At 41.4% G+C, this 27,895-nt stretch overlaps 1 protein-coding gene across 2 annotated transcripts in view; it reads left to right on the top strand.

The window, feature by feature from the left end:
* The first annotated feature begins 1,448 nt into the window (after positions 1–1,448).
* FCHSD2 (FCH and double SH3 domains 2) overlaps positions 1,449–27,895 on the top strand; it is a 166,043-nt gene continuing 139,596 nt past the window's right edge. Inside the window, exons 1-2 of one of the 2 annotated variants that reach the window (XM_075742599.1) lie at positions 1,449–1,750; positions 4,537–4,634. In XM_075742599.1, coding sequence (XP_075598714.1) covers positions 1,730–1,750; positions 4,537–4,634 — 119 coding nt within the window. In that variant the 5' untranslated portion in view covers positions 1,449–1,729. Of the gene's footprint in view, positions 1,751–4,536; positions 4,635–7,932; positions 7,997–27,895 lie in introns of those variants that run through there. The other variant, XM_075742600.1, reaches the window with a different exon arrangement.

Raw genomic sequence — 27,895 nt, 5'->3', positions numbered from 1 at the left:
CTCCCTGTGCACACCCCCGTGCATCCCCTGTGCACCCCCTATGCACGTCCCCTGTGCAGACCCCCGTGCACACCCCTGTACACGCCTGTGCACACCTCTATGCACACCCCTATGCACACCCCCGTGCCCCCCATGCACACCCCTGTGCACACCCCTATGCACACAACTGTGTACACCCCCTATGCACAGCCTCGATGCACACCCCCTATGCACACCCCCATGCACACCCCTATTCACACACCCTGTGCACACCCCTATTCACACCCCTATGCACACCCCTGTGCACACCCCTATGCACACCCCTATGCACCCCCCCTATTCACACCCCTGTGCACACCCCTATTCACACCCCTATTCACACCCCTATGCACACCCCTATTCACACCCCTATGCACACCCCTGTGCACACCCCTATGCACACCCCTATTCACACCCCTGTGCACACCCCTATTCACACCCCTATGCACACCTCTATGCACAACCCCTATTCACACCCCTGTGCACACCCCTATTCACACCCCTATGGACACCCCATGCACACCCCTATTCACACCCCCTATTCACACCCCTGTGCACACCCCCATGCACAACCCTATGCACACCCCTATGCACACCCCCCATACACACCCCCTATGCACACCCCTGTGCACACCCCCATGCACACCCGCACACACCCCTATGCACACCCCTATGCACACCCCTGTTCACACCCCTATGCACAACCCCCATGCACACCCTATTCACACCCCTATGCACACCCCTATTCACACCCCTGTTCACACCCCCATGCACACCCCTATGCACACCGCTATTCACACCCCCATGCACACCCCTATGCACACCCCCATGCACACCCCTATTCACACCCCTATTCACACCCCTGTGCACACCCCCTATTCACACCCCTATGCACACCCCTATGCACACCCCTGTGCACACCCCTATTCACACCCCTGTTCACCCCCCCATTCACACCCCTATGCACACCCCTGTGCACACCCCTATTCACACCCCTTGCACACCCCTGTTCACCCCCCCATTCACACCCCTATGCACACCCCTATTCACACCCCCATGCACCCCCCCTATTCACACCCCTATTCACACCCCCGTGCCCCCCCGCGCCCCCCCGCGCCCTCCCGCCGGTTCCCGCCCTGCTCACGGCGCCCCCTAGCGGCCGCAGCCGGCGCTCCGGGAGGGCGGGGCGGGGGGCGTGCCCACCCCGTCTTCTCTCTCTCGCTCTCTCTCTCTCTCCCCGCCCGCCACTCTATGGTGGCCGCTCTAGGCGGCTGGGAGGTTTCCCGCCGGCGGGGCGGGCCGTTGGCGGGGCGCGCGTCCCCTCAGCGGGGCGCTCCCGAGCCGCGCTCCGCTGCCTCCTTTTTTTTTTATTTTTTTTTTTTCCCGAAGTCGCTCCCCCCCCCCCCCCTCCCTCCAGCCCCCCTCAGCTTCGTCCCCGCCTTCCCTCTGCTGCCTCCTTTCCCTCCCCGCTCCCTAGGGCCGGCACTCGGGACGCTGCTCGGCGCCCGCCCGCCGCTGCCCGTGAGGAAGAGGCGGCCTCTCCCCACCCCCGCTCCTCCCGCCGACCGGGACTCGCCCCGAGCCGGGAGGGAGACGGTCGCTGCCCGCTCCTCCTCCTCCTTCTCCTCCTCCTCCTCCTCCTCCTCCTGCAGCGGGGGCCGCATCCTGCTGCCGGGGGGAGGGAATTGATGTGGAGACCCAGCGCAGCACCATGCAGCCCCCGCCGAGGAAGGTGAGGGCCCCCCCCCCCCCCCTGCACCCCGGGGGAGGCGAGAGGGGCTGGGGCTGCGGTGTGTGGAGGAGGTTGGGGGGCAGCGGGGCCGGTGGGGGGGGTTCGGGGGGGGGGGGGCGCTGACTGGGATGGGGTAGGTTTGGGGCAGGGTGGTGGGGCGGGGTGTGGGGAGCGATGAGGGGGTCAGGGTGGGGGAGTGGGGAAGGGGGGGGCAGCAGGTTGGGCTCTGGGTGGGCTGTGCAGTGGTGGAGTCTGGAGGCAGGTTAGGAGAGGGAGAGCAAGTGTTAGGAGGGAAGGGGGTGGAGGGGCGAATTGGGGGCCGTGGGGTCTTGGGGAGGGTGGCCCAGCAAGGTGGGAATGTCTGGGGGGGTTGGAAACTGGTCGTGGGGGGCCAGGGGGGTGGGATGGGTCGGGGGGGAGGTAAGGTCTGCAGGCAAGACAGGGCATGGGGAAGGGCTGGTGAGGAAAGAGGTGCTGGGGGGGCAGTGGTCGGGCAGTGGGTGTTGGGGTGGCCGTGCCACCTCCATACCCACTGGAGGTTCTCCAGATGAAGGAGAGCAATGGCTGGGTAGGGCTGGAAGGGGGTCAGTGACTGCAGAGGGCTTGGCTGCACGGAGGTGTTGAGACTGTACCGGTTGTGGGGTGCTGCTGGTAGTATTTTGGGGGCTCAGCTGTGTTCAGGTACTATGGTGGGTTGATACCAACAGCGATGGGTTGGTTGTCTTGGAGCAGAAGGTCACATCTGGAGTTGATGCAAGGATGCAGGCTATCCCGGCGTGTATCAGGAGCGCGGGCGAACAGGGGCAGCCAAAAATGTGCAACATATGTGTGATAGCAACAATCTGCAAATGCAGCGGGGAGGCTTTTTTGTGTCCGTGCGGCCCGTGGAAATATGGGGTGCTTTGCATTAGTGGGGGTTGATGTGAGAAGAGACATAAGAACGAATGTAGATTGGGAAAAAAGGCTGTTATTAGTGTGGCTTGTCTGTGCAGGCAGGTTGTTATCTGGGAGACTTGAGCTACGTGTAAGTACTGATACATGGAGATTTATCGGTTAGTTATTTTGAGGGTTGTGTGCAATGGTTGGTGTGTGGGGAGAAAGGGGGAGCTAGAGACAGTGAAGCGGGTCTCAGGATGGAGAGGTTGCTCCTTTCCAGGCACCGTGGAAGGGAGTTTTGTGGTTTTGAGATTGCGCGTGTTATATATTCTTTGCGATGCTGCCCGATGAGGGTGGTTTGGGCTGTAATCGTTTACAGTCTGATTGTTATAGCTCACTGTAGATGTTTGAGATCTCCTATGTGATGTTGAGATTTCTCAGTGAGAAGAGGAGACTGCAGGGGTTTGCTGTGTGAGCTGTATAATAGTGACTGGGAGAGATGGGGAGGAAGACTTGAGAGGGAGCGTAAACAGAAATCCCTTGTCATCCCCCGAGCTCCCCAGTAGCCCTGGCAGGCAGCTGCAGTGAAGATCTTTCCTTGGCTCATTCCTGCCTCTCGACCTCTTGTTTTGCGGCTGGACTCTGCTTTTGTTAAACTGTTCTTATTTCTATTTTAGTGTGCATTTGGCGGCTTATTTATATTACATGTTTGTCATTCTTTGCCTATATTATTTCATTTGAGATTGTTTCCATTACATGGGTCATCTTGTGTGAGTTTGTTTATTTTGAGTAGGGTTTTTTAAATCCACAAATAAAAATGAAAACGCTGAAAGTTCATATTAAAAATAGACACTTTTTCGACTTAAAGTCAGGGGCATACATGTGTGGTTTGGTTTTTTTTTTTTTCAATCATGTGAAAAACTCGTCTTTATTTCATGTTGTGATTAAAAGGTGCTTGTTGCTGGGGGATTGTTTTCAGTGTTAAAATTGAGGTTTTTGCTAGCTGATGAGATCTAGATTTATTTTGCCTGGCTAGAGAAGAAGAGGGAGATCTGTGTCTTCTTCCTCTGAATTTTTCATCTCTCTTCCCCCATTACAGTAACTGTTTGGCATTTCTGTCCTCATGAATGCATAATGTCTTCAGATACGCTGGTGATCATTTTTTAGGCTGATACATGGATTCCCTGTGATCACTAGAGGGCTTAAATGCCAAGACCTCTTGTTTTATAAAAACAAGAACAAAACAACCTCAAGGTTCCTTCCAAAATCAAATCATTCCTGATACCCGTGCCAATGGTGCTACCAGCCAGTTACCAAGTAGGTTCCCAAAGTGTTGAAATTTTAGCTTCATGATCACAAGGTTCAAAGGAAAATTACACCAATACTAAAAACATAAGGTCAACCTTCTGAAGCTTTTTATAGAGCGCTCTTTTGATTTGATGCACAATCAAAAGCAACTTGATGTGTAAGCTATCTTTAAATGATAGCAATCGTAGGACAGCTTAATAAATTTCAGAATTGTGTGATTTGCACTGAAGTGCTAAATGTATACATTATAATTTTTCCTCTCTGGCCTGCTTTTTTTTTTTTTTGTTTTTTGGTAGGCAAAACCGTTTTGTTGCTTACAAGCTACCCTCCCAGGTTTTGGAATAAAATTGCACTTTCATTAATGGTTGGGTGTCAGCTTCTTGCTGTGTGCAGTGTAAGCCTGCTGGGGTGACAGCACTTATTGAAATCAGCCTTTATGAACGTTGCCTGGGGTTAAGCTGCACTCTTAACTCCGTGTTTGAATTTTCCACTGAAATGTGCAATTTCAAAATAGATGAAGGACACGAATTGTGTTTTTTCTTGTTGAAATTTGACTTAAACTCTACAGAAAATACATGTGGTCTGTGCTGGTTTTTTTGTAGGTGAAAGTTACGCAAGAGCTAAAAAACATTCAGGTTGAGCAGATGACAAAACTTCAGGCCAAGCATCAGGCAGAATGCGAGCTACTTGAAGATATCAGGTAAGGTTACAGAAAATGCTACCAAAATTCCTTTAAGATTCAGTTTTTGGAAGAACATTTGAGTTACAAAACTTCAGGAACTGACGATGGAATTTCCTCTTTGGATTTCCTGCTTTTAGGCTGTTAAAGTTTTGACACAGCTGGAAATTATAACTGGAGCTAACACAATGCAAACCATTTTTTCTTCTCTTCAATGGGGGAAATGTTAAAAAAAAAAAAGGTCACAAACAACATACAAAAAGCATTGGTCTTTTCAGCAATGTTTCTGTATATAATAGAGTAAGACTTTGATTTACCAGTTGTAAGAGGCTGCTAAAATTATTAAAATATTTTAAAACCACTGATGATTTATATCTCGCTAGAGATAGTTTTTAACAGCATTTTTAAATTGTATTTTTAACCAGAAACTTGTAATAAGATACTTGCATTTATAAATTAAAACTCTGTGCAGGTTAAGATCAATAGAGGAAATCTACATGACGTCAATGGTGGGGGTTTTATTATTCAGTTTACCTAATGTGGTTGCTTCTCTTGAAGTTAAAAGTTTGCTTTTAACAAAATACGGTGGCAGTGGATACCTGGCATTATATGGAAGATTAATTATTCTGTTTAGGGAGGATCAATTTCTAGGATGGTTCTTCTGTAAAATAGTCAGCAGTGAGTTCACTGCTGTCCTGCTCTTTTTGGCAGTGTATAGTCCATCCATTAATTATTTAAATGAGATTTCTTGCTTTATATTTGTATATAAAATGCAAATGTGTTAACTTTGACAGATGACATACTGTTTGTCTCACTCTCACAGTGTCCTTTCTTCATAAATCAGAATGTCGAGCCTTGAGCCTTCTCTCCCCTGTTTTTCTTCTGTGGGTGTTGAAATGCTTTTTTTGCATGGGAAAGATCACAGCGTTCATTTCCTTAGATTAAAATTAGTGGCTGTGCAGTGTTTAACTCGCAAATGCTGAGTAATAAGTAGCAGACTGATCCAAGGAATTTTTCCCCCTAGATAGAAGCTTATTTTTAGAACATCTAGACCAGGTACTGCTGCTCTAGTCCAAGTTCTGTTAGCATTTCCTATTTTTTAGGAGCTTATAATTACTTCCGTTTGTATTCTGCTGAAAGATGTCATAAGCATTATTAGCCTGTGGATACAAACCCAGGAAAACGTGAAAATGCCGGCTTTAAATATTTTTCTTTAATGTAATTTAATTTCTACAGTTAATTTAATTTGTAAATTTTAATGTTATGGATTAAGAAACTCTGTTAAGATATTTAATTCACTGACACAGTCACTGAACGTACATAGTCTCTGTTCAGCATTCCTGTTGCAAGCAACGTGTGTTTGCAGAATCATTGCTTGGATTTACAGATTAAACATTCTTTAAACATGGCTTGATGTGATAGGATATGACAGCTCCGTCGTGTCAGTGGTTTGTTCAAATATCAGATAACAGAATAAGAGAGAATAAGAGAATTTTTGCTTAAAAACATGTGCTGAAAAAAAAAAACCCAAAACCAAACAAATTTGGTTTGTGATGCAGAGGGCTTTTAATTGCATCTAGCTGTGAAGGAAGACTTGGGCTTTGAAGACTTTGTAGTCTTGATAGTGCTCCGGTCAGCATGTGACACTCGTGTGAGAAGTTGGGTGTCAACCTTGTCGTCCCATTACTTGTGTATTTATGATTGTATTCAGGATATGCAGCCACCGTGATTCTGAAGTGTTCCAGAAAGCAGTGCTCATTGGAACCACACACAGGATCTTTTTGTCTCTGGAATGAAGAATGATTTTTATAGAAAGCACCCTGCTGTTATCCGAAAGTATTAAATTTTAACTGAATGCTGTTTGTTTATCAAGACTTGAGAGAGTTTGGGTCCTTTCGTAGCACTGTTGGAGCTTTCAGGCACTGCAAGAGCACAACTTTGAGATCCTGTTTTATGCTGCTCTGAGCGCTACAAACTTAACTGCTGCAGCGGCAATGAGAAACTCTGAATACACAGTTTGCAAGTTAGTGATTAAGAATGCATATTTTAAAATGTTAAATTATTACAAATGATAACTGTATTTGCTCGCATATAAATGCAAGCATTCAAATTGCATATGCAATACTTATAAACCATAGTATTTGTATAGGGTTTAAAACTCTTAATTACATTTTTTATATCATTTCAGTTCAGTTTTGTATACAACTAAAGAAAATGATACAAGGAAAAGATCAGAAAGTTCTCTTGTGAGTTCTATTAGAATACATCTATTGTCGAGTGTATTAGCAGATGATTTTTGGCAGCCTACCAGATCCTAAGCATACTTGCCATTCCAATGGCTTTGATATCTTTATGCAAAACTGAGCATTGCTTTAAATGGTTGTAGTTTGAAGGTTTTAACTATGTCATTTGGAGAGAACAAAGGCTGAACTACTATTTATTCCAAACGGGATTTTTCTTGGTCAGGGTTGAGGCATATAGGTGTAACTACCTTTTCTCCAGCCCCTCTGCAAATACTTCATCTCCTTGAGGGCTGTACGTAAACAAAACCACTATGTTTAAGTAAATCTAAAATATGTTGTCTTTTTGAGTGATAACACAGTGTTTTGTGTGCAAGGATGTAGATTCAGGTCCTGGAGGCCGGGAAGAAAACACAACGTGTTTTGCTGTGGAAACCATACCTGGGACTTGACAAAACTATGTGCTGATGTTGAGTGGAAAGCTTTCCTGGGAGGTGGATGACTTTTAACACAATGTAAAATTCTAATATCCATTAAAAAAAAAAAAATCAAATATGCATTGCAATCTTACAAACTGCATTGTGTTTCTCTTCTCTGCGGGAGCTTAGTAGCAGTAAAGCTGGAGTATCTTTTTATGAGTTGACAAGACTATAATAAAAAATGTGTTTTGAAATGTGTTAGCAAATAGGTTTAGAAATACATTTCTGTGTTTATAATCTATTTGGCTTTCGTGCTACATTTCTTCATACTTGGTGACTGGGGAATTTGTGGAACGAGTGATTCAGGATGCTTTTAGGATCATTGGCTCAGTTTTAGGCATGACATATGTTTATCTTCTGTAGCTCGCTAAAGCTACCATATCGTTTCATGTGGTAGATCCATGCTGGCATTACTATAAAAAGATTGTCTTTCTGCAACTGTGATGGAGAAAGAGGTTTTTTCCCCCTGAAAGGTAAATGTAAGCTTTGTTGTTATGACCCAGAAATCCTTCAAAGTTTTTCTATGGCTACGAGTACTTCTTCACTCTATCCGTACCTGGCTGCTTTTAGGCAGCCAGTTCTTTGGGTTTTTTTGTTTTGTTTTGTTTTGTTTTTTTCCAGGGCCAACTGAATTATGAATGGCTGAATTTATCAGAGATTTTTGGCAATTTTCATATATTTTATTTTGGTTTTAAAGATTGCCTTATTTGATTGGTGGTAGTAAATCAGTCTGAAACTGGCCTTAGTTTGCTGGGATGTAGACATACTTTCCTTTTGTGTATGTGCACGTCGCTGCAAAATTGTAAAGAATGTGTATGATCCACATTTTAATTCAACTTGGTATTTCTATGATGTATTTATGTACAATAGGCTTTATAAACTTGGTAGGTGATAGTTGCTTTACCTTGAGTGTTATCTCAAGGCCTGCTTTACAAAAGAACTTTACATGCCTTTACAGTTTTTGCTAATGTATTCTAAAATGTCTTTTTTAAAACTTCTTCGCTTTCATGTGTTGCCAGAGAGAATGAGATTGTGGTTACGTGGCTCTTTTAATTTGTTCTGAAGTCTGGACTGCTGCTGAATGGCCAGCTCCGCTTGCCAACTAATTCTACTGTCTCCCTGTAGGAGCACAAGGATGGGTGAGCCATGTGGGTTAGCGTGCTCAGCCACCTGAAATCAAACCTTCCCCAAATCTTCTCCCAAAAAGGGATAATTTTGGGATAAATCCATTCCCTGATCCAGCTTGCTGCATGGCTGCACAAGTGCCTCTGCTTAGCATGAGAGGAGGAGGGATGAGGACCTGAGGAAGGAGAGGGAAAGCAAGACTGTACAGTAGCAGCGCAGGTTCACATGGAATTAAAGTCACCATGTAACCGCAGCCTAATGCTCCTGTAGAAGGCACAGCTGCTGCTTTGAGAACTAGAGCTGGAAAAGCCACCTTATTTAAGTCTTAGATAATTTTCTGCTGTCTGGATGTGTTGATCGTACGTTGCTTCATCATTTTAAGTCAGTTGAAAATAGCTGTAAAGATGGCATGATTTCTGGCTGAGATGGAATAGCAATGCAGTCCTTTCATTTGCTGGATTCCGAATTTAGGTTTTCATCACTTTCAACTAAATTCATAATGTAAAAGGAATTGCCAAGATGATAGGCTCAATCTTCGTGTGCTCCTGGTACGGATGCAAATATATGTACAGATACCTCCTTCTGCTTCTTTCCCTCTTCTGTCCTTGTGGTTTCTCCCTCCTTACTTTTTCTTATTTAAAATATCATCCCATTGTTCAGTCTAGCATATATTGCAGTGTAACATATCCTGTGAATTAACTCAGCTTTTTTTTGGTAAAGCTACGTTCTCCTCTCACTCTCTTTCTGTGTCGTTTGCTTTTCTCCTTTGTCTTTGTGTGGTATGTTCCGTCTTCCAACCTCTTCTCCAAAGCTCTGCCCTCTGAAGATTGCTTCTTCCCTCCAATTTTTCAACTTTTTTTTTTTTTTTGTTTTTCCTCCCAGATACTTCATTTCTTCCTTAGTCTTTTTTTTGTCCAGTTCTGAGTTTGTGACTTTTAATTAGTTCTTGGGTATCACCCCTGTTTCCAAGATGCTTTTGCATTTAAAGCTCAGCAGTACCGCTTAGGCCTGCTAGATTTGTTAAGTCTCTGTGTTTACTTGCTAAGTAGGGAGATTTTCTTGTGGGTCTTCCTTAACAATCTGAGCCCTTTCTGGTCTTGGATGCCGCTTCCCTATCAGGCCATCGCTTGCTTTTGCTCTGCTGCGACGTAGCAGGTTGAATGTGGAGTATGTGGGTGAGGGAAGGAGGAACTTACTGGGGATTTGTGTATATGCACCTAGTACGATGACAGAGTACTTCTTCAATGTCTCTAATTTGGTGTCTCATTCTTGTCATGACAAGCCTGAGTGAACAGTACAGATATTTAAAAAAAAAAAAAAAAAAGAAGTATGAATGAGTATGTGTCTGTAGTGAGCTAGTTGCTGCTAGTTTTAACATGTCATTTGATGAATTGAATTATGCTCCACTTAATAAGGTTGCATGTAACCTTTTGCTGTGAATATACTTTGTACTGTCCAGTGGAATTTGACTATGCTTCTGTAATCTCACTGATTACATTGGTAGGTTCGCAATAAGGTTTACAGCAACTTTGGCTTTGAGTCAAGCTACTGAAGTAGAAGCTAACTTGCAGTTCCAATTTTAAATATAGCAAATCTAATATAGCAGCTACAACGCAGATCACTTAACAGATAACGTGCTAGGGAAAAGTCTTGTCACAGTATGGATAGTGCTGCAGAAGGATAAGTAACTGGAAAAGAAAACTGTAAAAGAATATGTATTTATATGTGTATATAGTCATATATATTAGGATGCCATAAGAAATTCTGAAGAATTATGAGAAAACTTTACTTTTCCTGTCCTGAGGCAAAGTGGTAGTGAGGAGTTTACCTTTCTTCCTGTTCTTTCCGGTCTCCAGCTGCAGGGAATGCAATTTGTTCGGATATTCTTGAACCCCGTATTGGGCTGCAGAGCATGTTTGCCTCTGGCTAGTGGGTATCTGATAAGGCCTTTTTTTAAAATACCTCTCTTTTCATGAGGAGGTCATCTCTTTTTTCCTTTGTACTGCTCAGAAATTTGTCCTTCAGTGCCACCTTTCCTTTTTCCTTCAAGGTCATTCACACCGTTCAGCAGATGCAATGCCCGCCTCTGGTGTTCATGGCTGTATTTAAGTAGGAGTGTAGTGATTTTCAGTGCTCACAGGTTCTGAATTCTGCAACCTGGCAAAGAGGAAAACAGCAGACAAATTAGGAAAACTCATGAAAACTGTATGCACAATATTGTTTTAGTCTGGGTTTGACTCACACTTGAAAAGACTTTCCTTGTGTGACTAGTGGATCTAGAGGCTTAATTTTTTTTCTTTAAAGCTTTTAATTTTCTTAGGAGTTGATGACATTTCTTTCCTCTTCAGTTGATCTTTCTCACAGCTAGTGAGTATTATGAGTTCATTTGTTTTTTGTTTTTTTTTTTTTCCCAAGATCTGTTAATTAGTTGAGGACACACAGAATAATTCTTTGCTATAATACTAAATATGCAGAAATTTCAGAAATTTTGAGGAAAAGCTGGTGGTGTTACTTCTGAATAATATTTCGTATAAAGATGCCACAGAATCTGTGGTCTGGGCACGTTACCTGTAATTAGGCAGTCCTTTAATGAGATGCTCACATTCTTGACGGAATTAAAATCTGGTGATGTTTTGACTGGAACTGTTTGAGGGAAGCTTGGAATGTACTTTAAAAAAATGTTGCCTACTGGGTGTGGAAGTCCAAGTTTTGAGCAAAAAAAAAAAAAGTTTCAGTATAAACATAACCACAGTGTAATGATTCAGGCCTATCTTGGCACAGTGAAATTGAGAAATGGACCACACTCCTTCATTTTTATTTTTATTTTTTATCCCTGACATATAAAAAGTAATGGATCTCCTGTTTCAATATTTCTAAGTAGCTTTACAGTTTTTTTTAGTTAACTAATGAAGGTTTGTTTTTGATGATTCTTTGGAGGTTTTTTTGTAGCAGCAGTAATAGTGTCGGAAAAAAAACCCCAACCAAACGAAAAAAAAAAAAAACCAACCCAAAAACTCAAAACAACAATCTTTCTCACATCAGAAAGAATTTATTTTTTTTCCTCCACTTTAGCTTTAAGGCTTGCATTTGAATGAGCTTTTATTTATTAAAGCAATTCCAACACATGCTCTGGAAGTCTGATTTTTAAGGGCTTGTGTTTCCTTAGAAGCTTTCAGGAGAGTTCAGGCTTCTTAGGTTAGCTGGTGAGCGCTGTGCCTTTTAGCATGCGTTTATCTTGGAAGACAGTAAAAAGAGGATTCTGGTTCGAAGTACAACACGTGCATTCTTTGCCAAAGGTTGCGTTTTCAGTGTTGACTCAATGCCCCTTTTTTAAGAATGAATTCTTTAGCTTCCATAAAGTTGTGTGGGGTTTTTTTTCTGAATTTTCTCCAAGTATGGTCTTTCCTGGAGCTATCATTTTTCACCACAATGTTACTTGGCAGACCTCTAGAAAACCAGCAGTTGCAATGCAGTCCTGTAAAGTTGCTTTGTTACAGATTTTTATGGTGACAGTTGCAAGGCGTAGCTCAAAATCGACCAAGTTAGATAGGTATGTTAGAATATATGGTACAGGATAATTTTAAAGGAACAAAATACTCTTTCTCTGATCCACTTGATCAAACCCAAGCCTGATTCTGTGAGGGAGGCTTTCCCTTTGAGGCTCTTAAGTATTTTTAATCCCAACTCTTGCAAAACCCTGTATGTAAGGGGAATTGAAGATGTTCAGGACATACCACAACCATGTCATGATAAGCTGTATTGGAAAGAGGAAGAGCGTTCTTATCATTCCAGACACAATTAGTGTAACCTGGCTTAATTTCCTATGGTGTTTTGTTGTATTTGTTTCATCATGTTTGGTGGGAAAAGGTTTATTTTGCAGGTTTCGCATCCTTTGCCAATAGTGCTTTTAGCATCTTTTGCAGACAGTGCTTTTAGCCTTTTAGCATAACCTACACAAAGACTTTACTTGTAAACAATACCTGCTGTGGCTTGGGACTTTGAGGCTGTTGATAGAGAGCGCTCCACCCTTTTCATCTAGCTTTGTGGCTGAAGACATGATTTTTTCTTCCCCTTGCCTGCCAACCTTATCTTTCATCTGGAAGCTATTTTAGATATTCAAAGGTGAACATGGAGATGTGCATCTGCTAGTAAAGCTGATTTCGTGTTAGTCCAGTTCATGGCCCATTATATTATCTGTCTTGCAGGCACAGATTCTTGTCTCTTGCCTCTGCGAGAAGGGTGTGGTGAATAACAGGAGATGGTATTACACCACCAGAACTGGCTTCACAGAAGTGTTTTTGACCATGTGTCAAGCTGGCTCAGAACAAATTCAGTTTTTGTCGTGCCGAAAATACCCACTAGCATGTTGTGAACACTGATTCTTGGCAATGGTGGTGTTTGAGCCACAGAACTGGAGTGAATCAGAAAGTAAAACTTTGCCCATGGTCCCTAATGTAAACAGTGTGGCAGGTTGGTTTCTTAAAAAAAAAAAAAAAAAAAAAAAAAAAAAGCCTCTGTTCATAGAAGCTGATATGACTTGGAGAATCTGATAGTTGTTACTGTATCTGAAGAGTTTTTTATGTTTTCACTAAAAGTTGTAATTGGGACCTGTGTGTATTTTGTGTCTCATAAAGGCTAGTTGAACTTTATATAAAGGATGCTGAAGAACCTCTTCAGAAATGTACAGAATTTACATTATAGACCTGTTCAGCCAGTCTCTTGATGGTGCATTGTGTGAATTTCCTTTTAATATTTGAGTTTCTGTGTTCGGGTCAAGTCTGGCTTTGGAATCAAAAGAGAACGGCTGGCCTCGTCTCCCGTGAGGAGACCTTGAAAACTTTGTGCCCTCTCTATGCTAGTGAGTGGGAAGCTTGTCCTGACAAATGAACGAAACAATATTATCAGATCATACCTTGCATAAATACTCTTCATAGAGGAGGCAGAGGTAAAAAAAGAGATTTATCTTTTTTCTTTTTTTCTTTTTTCTCCCCCCCCCCAGGTGGGCCCCAATGTAGCGTGGTTATCTTGACTGCAGAGAACTTAGTACTGTGTTACTTTGCCATCCCCGGTGGGTCACTGAGATCAGCTTCTCCTGCTCCTAGTGGACTTTTAACCTAGCTGTTATCTTGTATTACAGTTGTACAGTTCGTTCTTTTAGTTTTCTTATGAGTAAGCATCTGATTATATTTTTATTTTTTTTGGTTTTAGTGCAGTCAGTGACCTTGTTCAATCTTCTTAGTCCCTTACTGAAGTATGAAAGTGCACAAAAAAGGTGTTCTGTATTCGTGTTTTTAAAAATGGGCTGTAAAAAAAGGGCAAAACCTAATCAAACCAAAGTTATTCCGGTCAAGTATTTGCAGTAAATGAAACTGGCTTACAATAGCTCAAAGTAGTGTTCTTCTGTTTGTTTTTTATAGTAGGTTTTAAAATTTTAATAACATTTTTCCAAAATGCATAGTAGGAATATGTTGTTAGAGGCTTTTTATTGAATTAGTGTTTGTAAGTGTTCAGTTGTGTTTATTTCTGAAATAAGCACAGTATTTCCAATTAATACTTGAGGAAAGAGAGTAAAAACTGAAAAAAAAAATATTATTGAAATCTAGGGTGGTTTTTTTTCCCCTGTGTGCTATTGTAAGCATGTGGATTCTATTCTTAGATTTTTAAAGTTGTTCTCAATGTTCAGAGATGTTCCTTGTAAGAGTCTTTTGAATTATTTTAAGTATTCCTTTCTTTGTGCCTGTGAAAACGTGGTTAGGTCCAATCTCCAGTGGCTACAAGAAAGTTGTTCACACACATCTCTATCCTCCTGCGCTTTCTCCAGCAAGCATCCTTTTAATGAGAGAGACAGAACGCGTTGGTGTCTAATTTTATGAGAAAAGCTCAGCCATGCAGAAGGCTTTCGAAGATTTATGGTGGTAAAGCCACTAAGTATAGTTATTTCTAGCTTGTGTGCCAGATGCGAGCCAGTGTCGGTGAAGAAAATTTGGCGCTTGTGACCGTGTTTAAACGCATATGATACTGAGCGTAAATAAGTTGTTATTTTGGCTCTGCTATATTCTGTACGCGTATTTGAAGGGGAGAAAAAAAGGGAGGAGGCAAAAAAACCAAACAAGCCACAGTTTTTCTTGAGGGTATGATACTCTAAGATGATCTCAGATCAAAAGTACTTTTAAAGATGTTTGAATATAAGAATAAATGAATTTGTATATTTTGTGAGACATTCCTGGCAATACTAGGAAAGGCTGAAAATTTAAGAAATTACTTAAAATTATTTTTTAAGGGTGTAAAAGGTGGAAGTACTTTGGTTTTAATTCAGAGTTTGAGAATGACAGAGATGAAGGCCTGAGGTTTTTAAAAATGAAATAAAATTGACCCAACCATTTTTCAGACTTACAACTATTTTAGAATGCTGCTGAATCTCTTGCCATAATTGTGAATTTCTATCTGGAAACATTACTATGTGTTAGGCTGCTGAATTTTTGTTAATGTTTGATCTAAAAATAAGTATCTGTCCATCCTAAAACCAGGCAGAGACAGAGGAGAGGGGCTAGAATGACTTGAGAATTCAAGAAAAAAATTCAGAAAAACAATAATAGGAAACATTACGGTGTCTTGATTTCTGGCAGCCGCTTTTCATACTGTTGGTGTCTGTCCAGCCTGGTTTTAGCTTATCTCTAAATGTACTTTGCTTGTTTTCAGCTGGCTTGCCACTAGTGAGAGGGTGTAGATGGCAGCAGCTTTACATGTTATTTTAATGTGCTTGTTGTTTATGAAGTTTTCTTTCATGTTAATTGATTTTGTGTGATTGTTTCTAATTATCTCTGTGTGATCTAAGGTGACTAAATAAGAGGACAAGTAAATAGAGCTGCCTAGTAAAACCTAATTAGAAATAAGTCCTCCTTTTGAATTTCCTCTTTATCTTCTCATTCTTCCACTCTTCTCAACACTGTTAGTCTGCATAGTTGTGTGAGAAAGGTAGTACACAAGTGTTCACATTTTCTCCACAAGGTCTGCTACAGTATTTGTATGTTTGTATAGTTGGGGGAAGCCAAGCCATTTCTGGGAATGCTAGTCTTACTTTCAGTATTTAGTTCCGTCTGAATTACAAGAAAGAGAAGAAACAAATTAAGAGAGGACTATCACAAGGTTTAGGTTTTTTAACGTGAGTTGTAAAAAAGCCTAGACCTTTGGATTTTCATAAATTTATTTCACCAGCTCCTGTGGTGTTGATGTAAGGTGATAAACTTCAGTTAATTCACTCTACTGGCAATACCAGAATGAGCACATTGGTGCTCGTTAAAAATAGCTGTGCCTCCAAGGTATCTCCCTGGGGTGTCTAACCAGTACGAATTTCAAACTCCGCCACACCTTGGTTCTGTGCTGCAACTGTTGCCTTGACAGACCCAGCTGTTTTCCACTTAGGTGAGGAAATGAAATTGCATGCAGCAGTTGCTCTTGCTGTGTCCTTTTGATGTTACACCGTTCTCTGCTTGCACGTAGCACCGCTGTACAATTTGGCGTATGGGGAGTAACAGTTGTGGTTTATCCTTCCTGATACTGGGTCGGAGGAAATACTTTGCTGACTGGAATGATCTCTTCCCCTGTGCCAAGTTTTGCAATGAAAGCTATTGAGGTGACTTGTGTTTCTTTAATGTGTGTAAGTCTGTACCTGGAAATATGTCCAGACAGAATACTGGGGAGCAGACCTGGCTGGCTTTGCTCTCTACATTGATAAAATGCGAGCTAACTGTGGTCCACAGGTTCATAGAATGATCCAAACAGCCCAGGTTGGAAAGGACCTCAAAGACCATGCGATCCAACTTTTTTTTTTTGGAAAAGGGAGCCTAGGTGAGATTACCTAGCACCCTGTCCAATTGCATCTTGAAAACATCCAGCGGTGGGGACTCTACCACATCCCTGGGGAGGTTGTTCCAGTGACCGATTGTTCTCCCTGTAAAAAAAATTCTTTTTTATATTGCGATGAAACATCTCCCAGTGCAACTTGTACCATTGCCCCTTGTCTTCTCCATGTGGCTCCTTGTGAAGAGAAGTTGTATGACCATGCTGGACAAGAAGGAATCAGAGAGGTGAGACATTATGGTTTAGGCTCAGTGGTAACACAGCCAAGTAGCATTTGTGCGTTTTCGAGCAGAAGATGAGAAAACTACTTTTTTTTCCTCACCTCCCTTCAGTACTCCTGGGTGTGAGAGGAGCGTTGAATGGGACTGTGTGTCTGGAGCAGTAGCAGTGTTGAAATAGTGTATTTATATAGCAAGGTAATGTGGTGTATGAATGTGGGTTGTAAAAGGTGAATATTGTGAATTTCGATACCTCATAATAACAGAGAATGTAATTCCGTTTACTGAAACTATCCTTAGGTTGTTTAAAAAACCTTTTGATACTAGACAATGTTTTTTTCTTTCTCCGTGTAAAAGCAGCCAATAAATCTACTAGAGTTGATCTTTCTGAAACTTTGATAATCCAGGCAGGGAAGAAAATGCATGTAGTTTGGGGGTGGGGAAGGGTGAGTTGTCTTTTTTCAGATATGCCTAAGCAGGATAACAGAAAGGTGTGTGAATTTGTGAGCAAAACGATTCAAGGCTCATGATTTGATTTTCTCTCTAGATCTTTAAGCAATGTCATCTTTTCGTTGCTGTTCAAAGAACACTCAGATCTCTGCGTAGCAAACGAGGTGCTAAAGTATTTTGTGTAATGAATATCTTTGGGTCTGTTAGTGAGAACTGTAGCTATTTCTTGTATTCCACATTTTCCACCCAATAATAGAAGAGAGATGAAAGAAAAGTAATTTCTGCTTCAGTTTCTGTGAGCAGTTGCAGTAAGACTACTTTGTATCTGCTTCTTAGTTATTTTCTGTGTGTTTCAAATACAAGAGCTCAAAAGTGTAATGATCTGGGAGGTGATGAGCCTTTAGAATCACTACCTCTATATATCGTGGGAGACTTGGGAAGTGCACTAGTTCTTTTTGGGCATTTGAATTTTTCCCCTGTGCTTGCTGTGTAAAAGGTGCAGAAGCACTTGCTATGACACGGTGACCGATGTGCTGGCTTTCAGGGCAGCATCTGCCTAAACTTCTCATCTATCAAAATGTATGCAGAGTTTAAATGATGTGCATTATGTTCAAATAGGTTAAAAAAAACCCCAAAACCCAACCAAGCAAAACAAAAAAACCAAACCCACCCCCAAATCAAACAAACTTTAAAGATGTTAATCTGTACTTCTATTAATCTGTATGAAAGCAGATTTTGATTAGTTACTATGAGCTAATCAGTTGCGTAGAAAACAAAGAAAGCCTTATACTCTAGTTTTTCTAAGCATTTCAAGCTTAGGCTTTTCTGCTGAGGAGGTGAACATAATCTTTGTTATTACATGAGTCTTTCATTTGTAAATCTGCAGAATTTGGATGCCAGTATCCAAAGACTGGTTAAAGCTGGTGTTCTGATCTGCGTATTGCTGGGGGAGAAGTGACTGGACTATCTCTAATGCCAGGGGAATTAAATCCTCTATGTTTCTATTGCTTCTGTAGCAGCTAGTGGGCATTAGGTACTAAAGAAATAGTATAAAAATCTACATAAAGAGTTTGAGCATCTTCTGGTGTGTTGCTGAAGCCTGATAAAAATGTTCTTTAATTCGTTCTTCTGCACATGCTTCTCATTTGCGCTCCTTCTCCTTTTGATAAGAGGTGATCGTCTTCGCTTTCATCTTTACAAATGTGCAAGTAGGAGGTAGGAGTGAAGGTATGTTTCTTTTACTTGAAATCAAGGATAGTGATGTTGCTATTCCTGATTTCCTGGGGAGACTTGGACTTCTGACCAGTTGCGTTCTGTGTCCTGCGGCCAAGGTTTACTGTCACTGCAGAGCTCTGCTCTGCCAGAGGAATGTGACTGTTGACAGTGGTCTTTGTTCTGGAGTTTGGGGTAGTCTTTTAAACACCCCAGGCCTAGATTGTGGAGTGCATTGAGCTTTGATCTTCCCTGAAAAGTTCATTTTACTAGCAGGGGTGCTTTGATGTTCTCTGCTTGCTGGAGCTGATTAATGCCAAGTCCTTCACATGGAGGTGCACTGCAACGCTGCTGTCCAGTTAATAACTGAGGCCAGACCTTTTCAGCCAGAGGGATGTTGTTGTGAATCCAGACACAGCCAAACACTTTTCTACTCTCAAGTGAGCACATGGATCTCCCTGCTGTAGAGGTTTATCTGTTGAAATTTTTTTTCTCTTTCTAAATTTAGCAGGTTAGTTCAATATTGTGCTAGACAAGGGCTAGGCCTTATTTTGTTGGCATAGCTAGCTGAATGTTTGAAATGTGTTTCGCCTTATCTTCACCCAGCTGTGCTGGCAAACTGCCGGCGTCGAGGCACCCTGTATTAGCAACTGTGTTCTGGTTTTACCGTAGCTTTTCATTCAGGAAAAATAGTCTATATGATACTCCTGCTCCCCCAAAGTGCTGTTGTCATAAATGAATTTCCAATTTAGTTCTATTAAAAACTGATTCTTAATTCACAGTTGAGCACCTGAGCTGCATTTGCCCTTGGGGAAGATTATCCTCTGTTGGTCTTCCTGTTCTGAGGTGTTTGTAGCAGCCGATGCTACTTCAGGTAGTAATCAAGATCAAGGAAGGCCAGTGGCAAGAAAAGAAAAGTTTCTCATACTCTTTCAAATATCTTTTCCAGTAGTCTGGTTGGCAGTAGACTTGAGTTTCTGCCTTTTGGAACTTTTGGTGTGGCACTCTGGCTTGTATTTCCCCGGGGTAGGGAATGATCAAAGCAGAATTGGAAATGACTGGTTGTACTCAGAAGAACCTTCCCAGGTGAAATGGGTAGAGGTAAGGAATGCCACCATTCCAGAAAAGGATCTGAGCTGAACTGGAAAAGAAACAGTCCAAGGATAGGCAGTGCCCTGGTCGCAAGTGACATCAGTAAGACAATACTACGGTTCCTTTCTTTTTTCTTCCTACCCAGCAGATGTTCTACCTACAGAAATTTAGCAGCCTCCACTCCTTTTCTCATTATTTCAGCAATGACACCAAATTCAGAAAGCATAATTCTGTTTCAGTGTCTCCCCTGTCGCTTCCTCTGATTCCCATCTGGCCCAGGGATAACATTCACGAGCTGAATAGTGGGGAGCTGAGCAACCTTTCCATTGCTTATTTAGAATAGACTTTCGCAGTGGTAGGGGTAGGTGTTTTTCCGTAGTATGTGGACCACAACCTGTAATAACGATGTGGCATTGAATTATTCAGGCAGGGAAATGGGAAGATGATGGTGGGAGGAAGCATACATTTCGCAGTTCTCGCTGACTGACGGATCCAGTTCCTGCATCCAAGGTACAAGCAGGCTTAAATATCCTTTGAGGCAAAACCGTGAACAGTATTGTTTACAGAAAGCTATATGGTGAGCAGGAATGTGCTTTCTTGTTCCGACGCCTGTGTACAGAGCAGTGTACCCAGCTGTGGGTAAGCAGTTAGGTTGGTTCACCTGGCTGGTGGGATGACAAGCATCCTTAAACATCTTAAACCCACTCTCTTTGGCAAAATTATGAGACTTTGCACTGCAGTGGCTGAGGTGTGGGCGCATTCCATGCCGACTGTCGTACGTGCGGTAGTGTCTAGGAGAGACGTGCAACAAGTAGCAGCTGTTTCTTAAACAACAGCGGCTTTTTGTGAAGGTACAAGTGAGTTAGTACACAGAGCAATACGATTGGGGTGTAACTAGTGTGTGAATATTGCCTTCACACAGACACACCTCGGGAACGGTATTTTAGTGGTGAATGTGCTGAAGGTCTGCACGTTGAGTGAAAAGTGGAGATAAATTGTTTTCACTTGCAGCTTGTTTTCTTGCTCTAAAACTTTAAAGGAATACTCAGAGATATACCTACAGATACATTTTAGAAATTAGACCACATATTTTCAGTGAACTATTAGATTTTATTGACTTAAAAGTAACAGTACTGTATTCTTATAAGACAGAGCAATTGTGCTTTGAAGAAAAAACCATTATGGTAATTATTATTACTTCTTGAATGCATTAAAATACGGAATTTGACTTATGTCAATGTTAATGACAATGAAACCTTGTGAAGGGCATCATTTAAAAATGAAGTGCCTGTGTTAAAAATACAGCTAAAGAAAAGAGAGAAGTCTTTGTAATAAACTTGGGTGGCACTGTCAAGATTCCAGAAATGTGACAGTTGAGTAAGGTATAAACTCTAAGGTTGTTGTTGCCTGCTAAAAAACATTTTGTAGATCCAGGATGAATTAAGCTGCTTGAATGATGAAATATGTCTCAGCTTCTTCAGAGAGCTGTTAAGCAAATGGGGATCAAAGAAACTCCTCATATTCCTGTTTTCGAAAAACTCCTAGTAGACTGTGAATTGTGCTAGTGTTTTTTTGGTTTGGTTGTTTGTTTTTTTTTTCTTCTAAATAGGAAATATCTTGACTATGATGAATCAGGTTTAAATAAGCTAGAAAAAAGCTTTCTATTTGTCTAAATTGTATCTTTCCTTATTGTTTGCTTAATTTCCCATTTAAAACAAGTCTTTAGTGAACACTGTAAATACACTTAAGCTCTAAAACCAATCTTCCTATTTGTTGTAAATGCTAATGCTAGAAAAATGGCGCACTTTTATTTTGAAGAGGGTGAATGAATGTTCATGCTCACCAGCAGCTTTCTGGTTGTTTTTGTTTTCTTTTTTATTCTGCTAAAGGGAAAACTCTATTGTTTTAGTATTGTTTTGTGTCTGGATGTCATGTTTCTCTGATCACATGCTGGACTGCTAATACTTTTCTGAGACAAATTGCTGAAAACATTGACTACGTTTGAGGTTACAAGAATTCTCTATATATAGTGACAGAATTGATTCTTTTGGATCTGTTGCTAGTGGCAACTCATCCTAATCCCAAACTGCACAGTAATATGATTTATGGTGAGTACGTTGCTCGCCGTTTAATGTTGTCTGGAAATTTTTTCTGTGTGCGTTGTTAGAGGGTCATTGTTCTGGCATGAGGTGAAGATACGTCGTGGTTTAAGAAAGTTGTTTATCGTAGGTTGTGTGGATTAGAACGTTATAAGTGATGAATAAAATCTTAGTTGAAAAGCATGCTTAAAACTGAAACTTGGGAGAAAATTGCTTCGTCACTTTTGATAGGTTTATGAAGGAGAAGCTTCTGATTAATTAGAAGCTTGTGCTGATAAAAATCACAAATATCTCCTGTTTAAAATCTAGTTTGCTTGGGGGTTTGTACTATTACACTAAGTATTTTGCATATATATTAATATTTTTGTTTAAATTGGGTAACTTTTACTGAGCGTGTTCCACATACAGCATTAAAACCCTTGTGTTATAAATGTTACCACCATGTATGTTATGCATGTTACGAAGAAAACCTAAACTTGTACCCACTGCCTATGCCAGTTGTGATTAACCTGTCAATGTCCTGGTAAATCCATGACTTCATCATAACACAGTGTATGGCAAAGCTGTAGGTTTTAAGTACATCAGTTAACCTATTGAGAGTAAGGAATGTGCTCCTTAAAAAATATATATGGGTTTTTAGGGAGGGATTTTTTTTTTTTTTTTAAACAGCAGGAAATCATTCATGTGTGAGAACTTCTAAAGTCGAGAAATTCAAAGTTAGACTGTCTGGATTTTGTGTGTCAAAGAAAGATCTGGTTTATCTGCTCTCTGTCTGGGCATGGAAGGCAAATTAGTATTTTACTCCTTTGGATTGAGTGTGGATAAAAGGACAGTAGTGCCTAGATTGCCAGAAATACAACAGTTGATCATTTTTAAACCTGTGTGCCAGTGCAACAACAGAAAGGTGATAACAGAGCTGAGAGTCTTGAATTTTGTAGTGGTGTGGGTGGCAGTACCCAACCACTAACAGCCTAGGGGCAATTGCAGGATTTCTGTCTACAGAAGATAGAGGAAAACCAAATAACTTCCATTATTTAGAGACCTGTTTCATAGTAAAAAGACTGAGAGAAATTCAGGCCTGGCAGCATGCTGCCACTCGTTTCTTGTACAGGAGGTTAAGCTTTCTCTGGTTTAGTTACCTCTGGGTCCAAATTAGAATCAGCTTTTCCTCTGTCCAGAAGAAGGCTGGTAAAGACCTGTAGCTGCGTTTAGAAACGGCTGTGCTTTGTCCAGGATGGGGCTCAGTGATCACCGAGCAGAGGCAGATCATTTCTAGCTCTGCCTCTCTTCTAGGTTTTTATAAGTCCTCTGGGATCAATGCATAAAAATCTTTTTTCCATTTCAGAGAGTTGCTTGATGGGAAGGCAAGAGGGTGATCTAGATACTGAAAATGGTATGTGAAAACTGTAGTAAAACAATTGTAGATGAATGGCAGCAGGAAAGGCAGAAGACTGCTTTTGACACGAAGATACTATGCACAACTTTGATTCCTTGATTTAGGAGGAGCTTTGTTACACAATTTGCTATATGCTGATTTAAGTTAGAAGCTTTAATACCTCTGTTTACATTCAAGAGAATTTTCCTTTAGTGTAGTTTATCTTAGTTGAGAATAAGTGGGTATTTAAAGAGTAAACATTCCAAAGGACAAACCATAGCAAAGCTGCCAGAGATGATTAGTTTTAGTGGCAGGAAGAGCATACTTCTAATTGCAGCATCGAGATGCTGAATCGGATGCAGTTGGTGAGTTATTGTAAACCCTCTGTGTAGCAGGATAGGAGTAGAAAGATGTAGCAAGACTCCTCAGGGTAGTAAAATGATCTGTAGTAGCTGAATCAACAAGGGATTACTGTGTACTTGTCTATAAAAGGGATGGGACAGATATTGTAGCTTTTAGTTACTTGGGGAAAACTACTGTTTGAAAATAGCGAGATGCGTTATAGTAAGGAATTTATAGAGAAGAGCTCTGATATGTCACAGGATGTTTGAACTGTCAGTTAATACTGTTCTGCAGGGACTTCTGAAACTGTATTCAGAAGAGCTGAGTATTTTAAGATTAAGACTGAAGAGGGGATAATGCAAAAAGTATGTATACTAAAATCAAGTTTCAAAATCTCCACTTTTTTTTTTCTTTTATACTTGCTAGAGAACTGGACAAATACACTGAGGTAAGTAGAAAAAGTGAGGCATGACTTGCTAATGGGTTGCAAGAACAGTGCCCTACAGGGAGAACGGCTGAATTTCTTGACTCAGCAAGCGAAGAGTGTCTTGATGGTACAAATATTTGTGCTTTAAGAGTTGTAAAGATGTCCTTCATGCATCTTCTGAGGTCAGGCGGACCTCCAGTTGATTCACAAGCAGGAAATGTCACCGACTTCTCATGGTGGTGGGTCATAGAGCTTCATTGTGGGCAAAAGTTGAGGCTGTGGGTGACCTTGCGAGGATGGTTTTGATGAGTTTGTTCTTCTGATTTCTGTGCTTTCACAGCTGACGAGAACTTGGCCTACCCAGCAATGATCGTATTAGTATGCTCTTGTTAAAAGTCTTGGCCTGGAGGCCACATTCACGCTGTGTTAAGATGCTTGTGGTATAAGAGCTGCAAATTGTCCATACTTGCTGTGGGAGGAAGGCTGGTATTCTTAACTTGCTGTTAGGAGCCCTTTCCAGACTAGTGGCAGCTTGGGCTTCTGTGACCACAAATTGACTTCAGGACCTAGAGACAGGCTGTCATGAGAGCAGAATGCAGCTTCTTGTGCTGTTGGTGGGCAGAATCTCCTGGGAAGCAGATGGAAAGGGGAAATATGCCTGGATTGCTGGTTTTAGCTCAGTTTTTTGAAGGAAGACTTGCAGAAAGCTAAAGAGCAAACCACCCCGTTGTGTGGGAAGATCAGGAATTTCAGCAGAAACCCCACAAGGCTGAGCAAGGAGCTAAAGGACAGCGTATAAGTGAAAAAGGTGGGCAGTAAGGGAGGAGTATTAATGCTTTGCTTGGCGGCTGAAGGACAATCAGTTGTATCTACAGCTGGTCAGGGACGTGAAGAGTAATAAAAGAGGTGCTGTGAGAGTGGTAGCAGCAAGATGTTTTCGGAGGCACCAGGGGAGACAGACTAGTGATGAGTTCTAGGGAAAGAGACCGCAATACTCAACACTTTAATTTTTTTTTTCCCCTCCCCGCAGTCCTTGCAGGCAAAATCTTTACCTAGACTTGTGTGCTTAATGTATCATTTGGAAAGAAGGGCCAAGATAATGCTCTGATATGAATGTTGATGAGCATCTTTCTACAGGAAAAATCGCATGTGTATCTCCACGCAGAAGGGCATGGATGATGATCTTGTGCTAATGTATGAGACAGCAAGTTTAGCTGGATATCAGACAAGTAAAGCTAACCCAAAATCTAAGCAGCAAAACTGTGTTTGGACAGTGCTGTTAAATGCTTCACACAGTACTGTAATTTATTCTGGAATTTATTTAATAGGCGGTACAAAGTCTTCAGCAGGAAGGGCAATAGTAGTAGTGCTGACACTATTCAAACCTGGCATGGAATAGTAAGTGTGTGCACTGAGGGATCCAGACTTTTGCTCCTTGATAAAAATGCTGATGAATTGCTCATTCTTTATCAGATATATGTACACTGTTACCCTCCAGATTTAAAATAGTCACCTTTCTAGGAAGAGATCTGTTTCTTTCCGATGAGATAAAACCATCAAACAAAAGGGAGTTTGTTATTTTTAAAACCGAACATAAAGGCTATTATGTGCTGTAATATAGCATCTGGTGAAAAGGAAGCCGCTGCTGTGGCAGTGGAGAGTATGGTCTTAAATGAAATGGAAGTGAGTTTCTACTTGCTTACAACTTCTTAATTTCTTCAGTTGCCTTTTTGTGAGAGCAAGGGCATGAAGTCTAGTCTTAGAGAGACAACCTTGGTTTGACTGAAATACAGGGATGTTTAAATTGAATCCAACTAGCCAGAACGTGGTTGGAGGCAGTGCCCTCCCTGGTGAGATATCTTCAGTTGCCGATGGCTTTCAGGTGGTCTGACAGTAGAAAGCGTTGTAATAAAGGAGTTAATTCTTTTACATGTTGAGATTAAGGTGAAACTTTACCTTGCCTATGGATGCTGAAAGAGGAACTTGATTGCTGAAAGAGCTTTTTAACTACTTCCTTGTGGGGATCTCTGTACCTCTGCCCTTTTCCAGGTGGATTCAGGGAGGAATTGTCCCTTTAGCCAGCTTGGATAAGGATCCTTAAAACGGGTTTGTCCATCCTTTCCGAAGGCAGTTGAGCATGGCTGTCTAGATGGATGCAGATGTATAAGCTCCTTTGTCCTCTTCTCAGAGCCGACAGGTCTGTTAGGTACGGAGCATCCAGATCAGAGCTGTTGGAGGTTCAGCCAGCTTGGACCACGACCAGAGGAACCGTCAGATTTGTACCAGGTGTACGGGCCCGCCAGTGACACTTGGGACAGCACCGTGCCTTTCTTGCTCTGAACCTTGCTGCTTGCCAAGTTGCTTGCTTTGTTTTTTGTGGTGTGTTTATGGCCTTTTGGCAATGTAGAAGTTAAACTTGTGTTAGATTTAACAGATTTAAAAAGATACTTTATTTGTGATGCTAGAACAATAGCAATAGTGAATGGACGTGTTGGCACAAACTTAGTTTGAAAAAGCAGACTGTTTGTCGTGATGAAAGCTTTGCTGTAGAATTAAGTTTGCATGCTTTGTCCTAGGTGAATCTTTTGATGCATAAGTAAAATATCATTAGTGGTGTTCAATGATCAACATAGGCATGGTGGGCAAGTAGAATTTGTGCCAGGAAACATGCTATGGCTAGAAAAGATGAAAATAAACTGTAGATGGTCACTAATGCTACTTTCTCAAGCTTTTGTATGTAGTTGTGTTGTGAATACATTTCTTTTTTTGATGTTCAGCTTTTTGTGATTTTCGTATAATTTATAAACATAAGGAGCACCCTAAAACTGAAGAAAAAAAATCTCAAAAATCCAACCAGTGCTGTATGGATTTTCAAGTCACAATTCTTTATTTGAAAAGCAGCTAGCCTCATGATTTTGCGGTTGCTTAACTGTTAGGGCTGGCTCCAGGGGCAGGGAGACACACTGTTGAGGAAAGAGGACTGCGCTACCATTTTCACCGGTAGCACAAACTTATCCAAAAGTTATTGCTGGTATAATTTCAGTCATTTAGGAGGCCAGAATTCACTCTGTAAGGCCACTTAACCCACTCCCACTGCACTTGTTTTGGTTTTCTAGTTTGCGGTAGGTGTAACTTCGAAAGTGCAACAACCATGAACTTGCTTCAGCTTACCTTTAACTGGGTGGTAAGGGAAAGAAAGGTCATTACCTTCTGATACGTTTTGTTTTTCCCTACTGATGCCATCTTGGAACTTCATATAAACCTGAAGAAGCTTAGAGAGCTTTCCTGTTGTCTGTCAGATACTTGTGTCGAATCACAAAGCCGACAGTAATTTTTCAGATGCTATAGGCAGTGAAAGAGTTCTGTTACTCTCTTCCAGGCAAGGCCACTGCTTTGCCTTAAGACGACAGCATTTTCTAGGTTCAGAGTTTTGCTTGGAAAAGGGAAAGCCAGTCTTTTGTGTAATTATGTGAACTCCCCATCCTACAAAAATCTCTGAATATTGAAGCCATGGGTACTTTATGATGAAAATTGCTTCTGATCGTTCTGCCTCCATTGTACGTAGTGTTTTAAATTGCCTCTTTGAAGTGGCGCGTTGCTCGCTCTTTTCTTTGAAGAACCACACGTGCGCTTACCTGATGGAAAGGAGCTAACAGGAGACCCCTTCTTACTAGAAGTACGTTTCTAATTTTAATAACCTGCATTGTTGTGCTCTGGCTGCTGCAGCTTCTGAAGTCTGTATATAGATAACTTCAGAAATCAGTGCTTTTCTGTAAAACAAATTATCCTTCAGACACTCAGAATTTTATGTATATCTCTTAAAATGCTTCAGTAGCGGTAGTTCTGTTTAGTGTAAACAGAAAAACACGAAGAGGACGCTATTACATGCAGCGTTTGAGAGTCTTGTCATGATGAATAATTTCTGTAGATTAATTATTGCTCCAGGTATGTAGTCTTTGTGTCTGCTGGACATGGAAAGGGAATATTAATGCAGTCTGTCCCTGCATATACGGGTGTTCCTGAAGTACCTAATTATGCATGCAGCTGCTGGTGTGCTATGTTATCTCAGCATTTATTGCCAACCACTGGCCTAAACTGAGCACCAGTGATGATTTATGTTAGCTGAAGTACTTTTGAATTCAGTTGTGCCTTTGTTAGCGACACATTTAAAACACAGCGACACAATTAAAAACCAGGTAAAAGCACTTGTTCAATTGTATGATATTGATTCATTATGGCATATTTTTCATGTTACTGGGGAAAGTGGGATGAGGCATTCAGATAAAAGGAATGAATTAAACCTCTAAACAAGAATGTCAGCATTCTTAAAGAAATCCTGTTTTCCTACAAAGGGAAAAAATTT

This window comes from Balearica regulorum, chromosome 1 (assembly GCF_011004875.1).
Source record: "Balearica regulorum gibbericeps isolate bBalReg1 chromosome 1, bBalReg1.pri, whole genome shotgun sequence".
In the NCBI taxonomy this organism is placed as follows: Eukaryota; Metazoa; Chordata; class Aves; order Gruiformes; family Gruidae; genus Balearica; species Balearica regulorum.
Note: the sequence above shows the minus strand (reverse complement) of the source record. Positions and strands in the feature narration are given on the sequence as shown.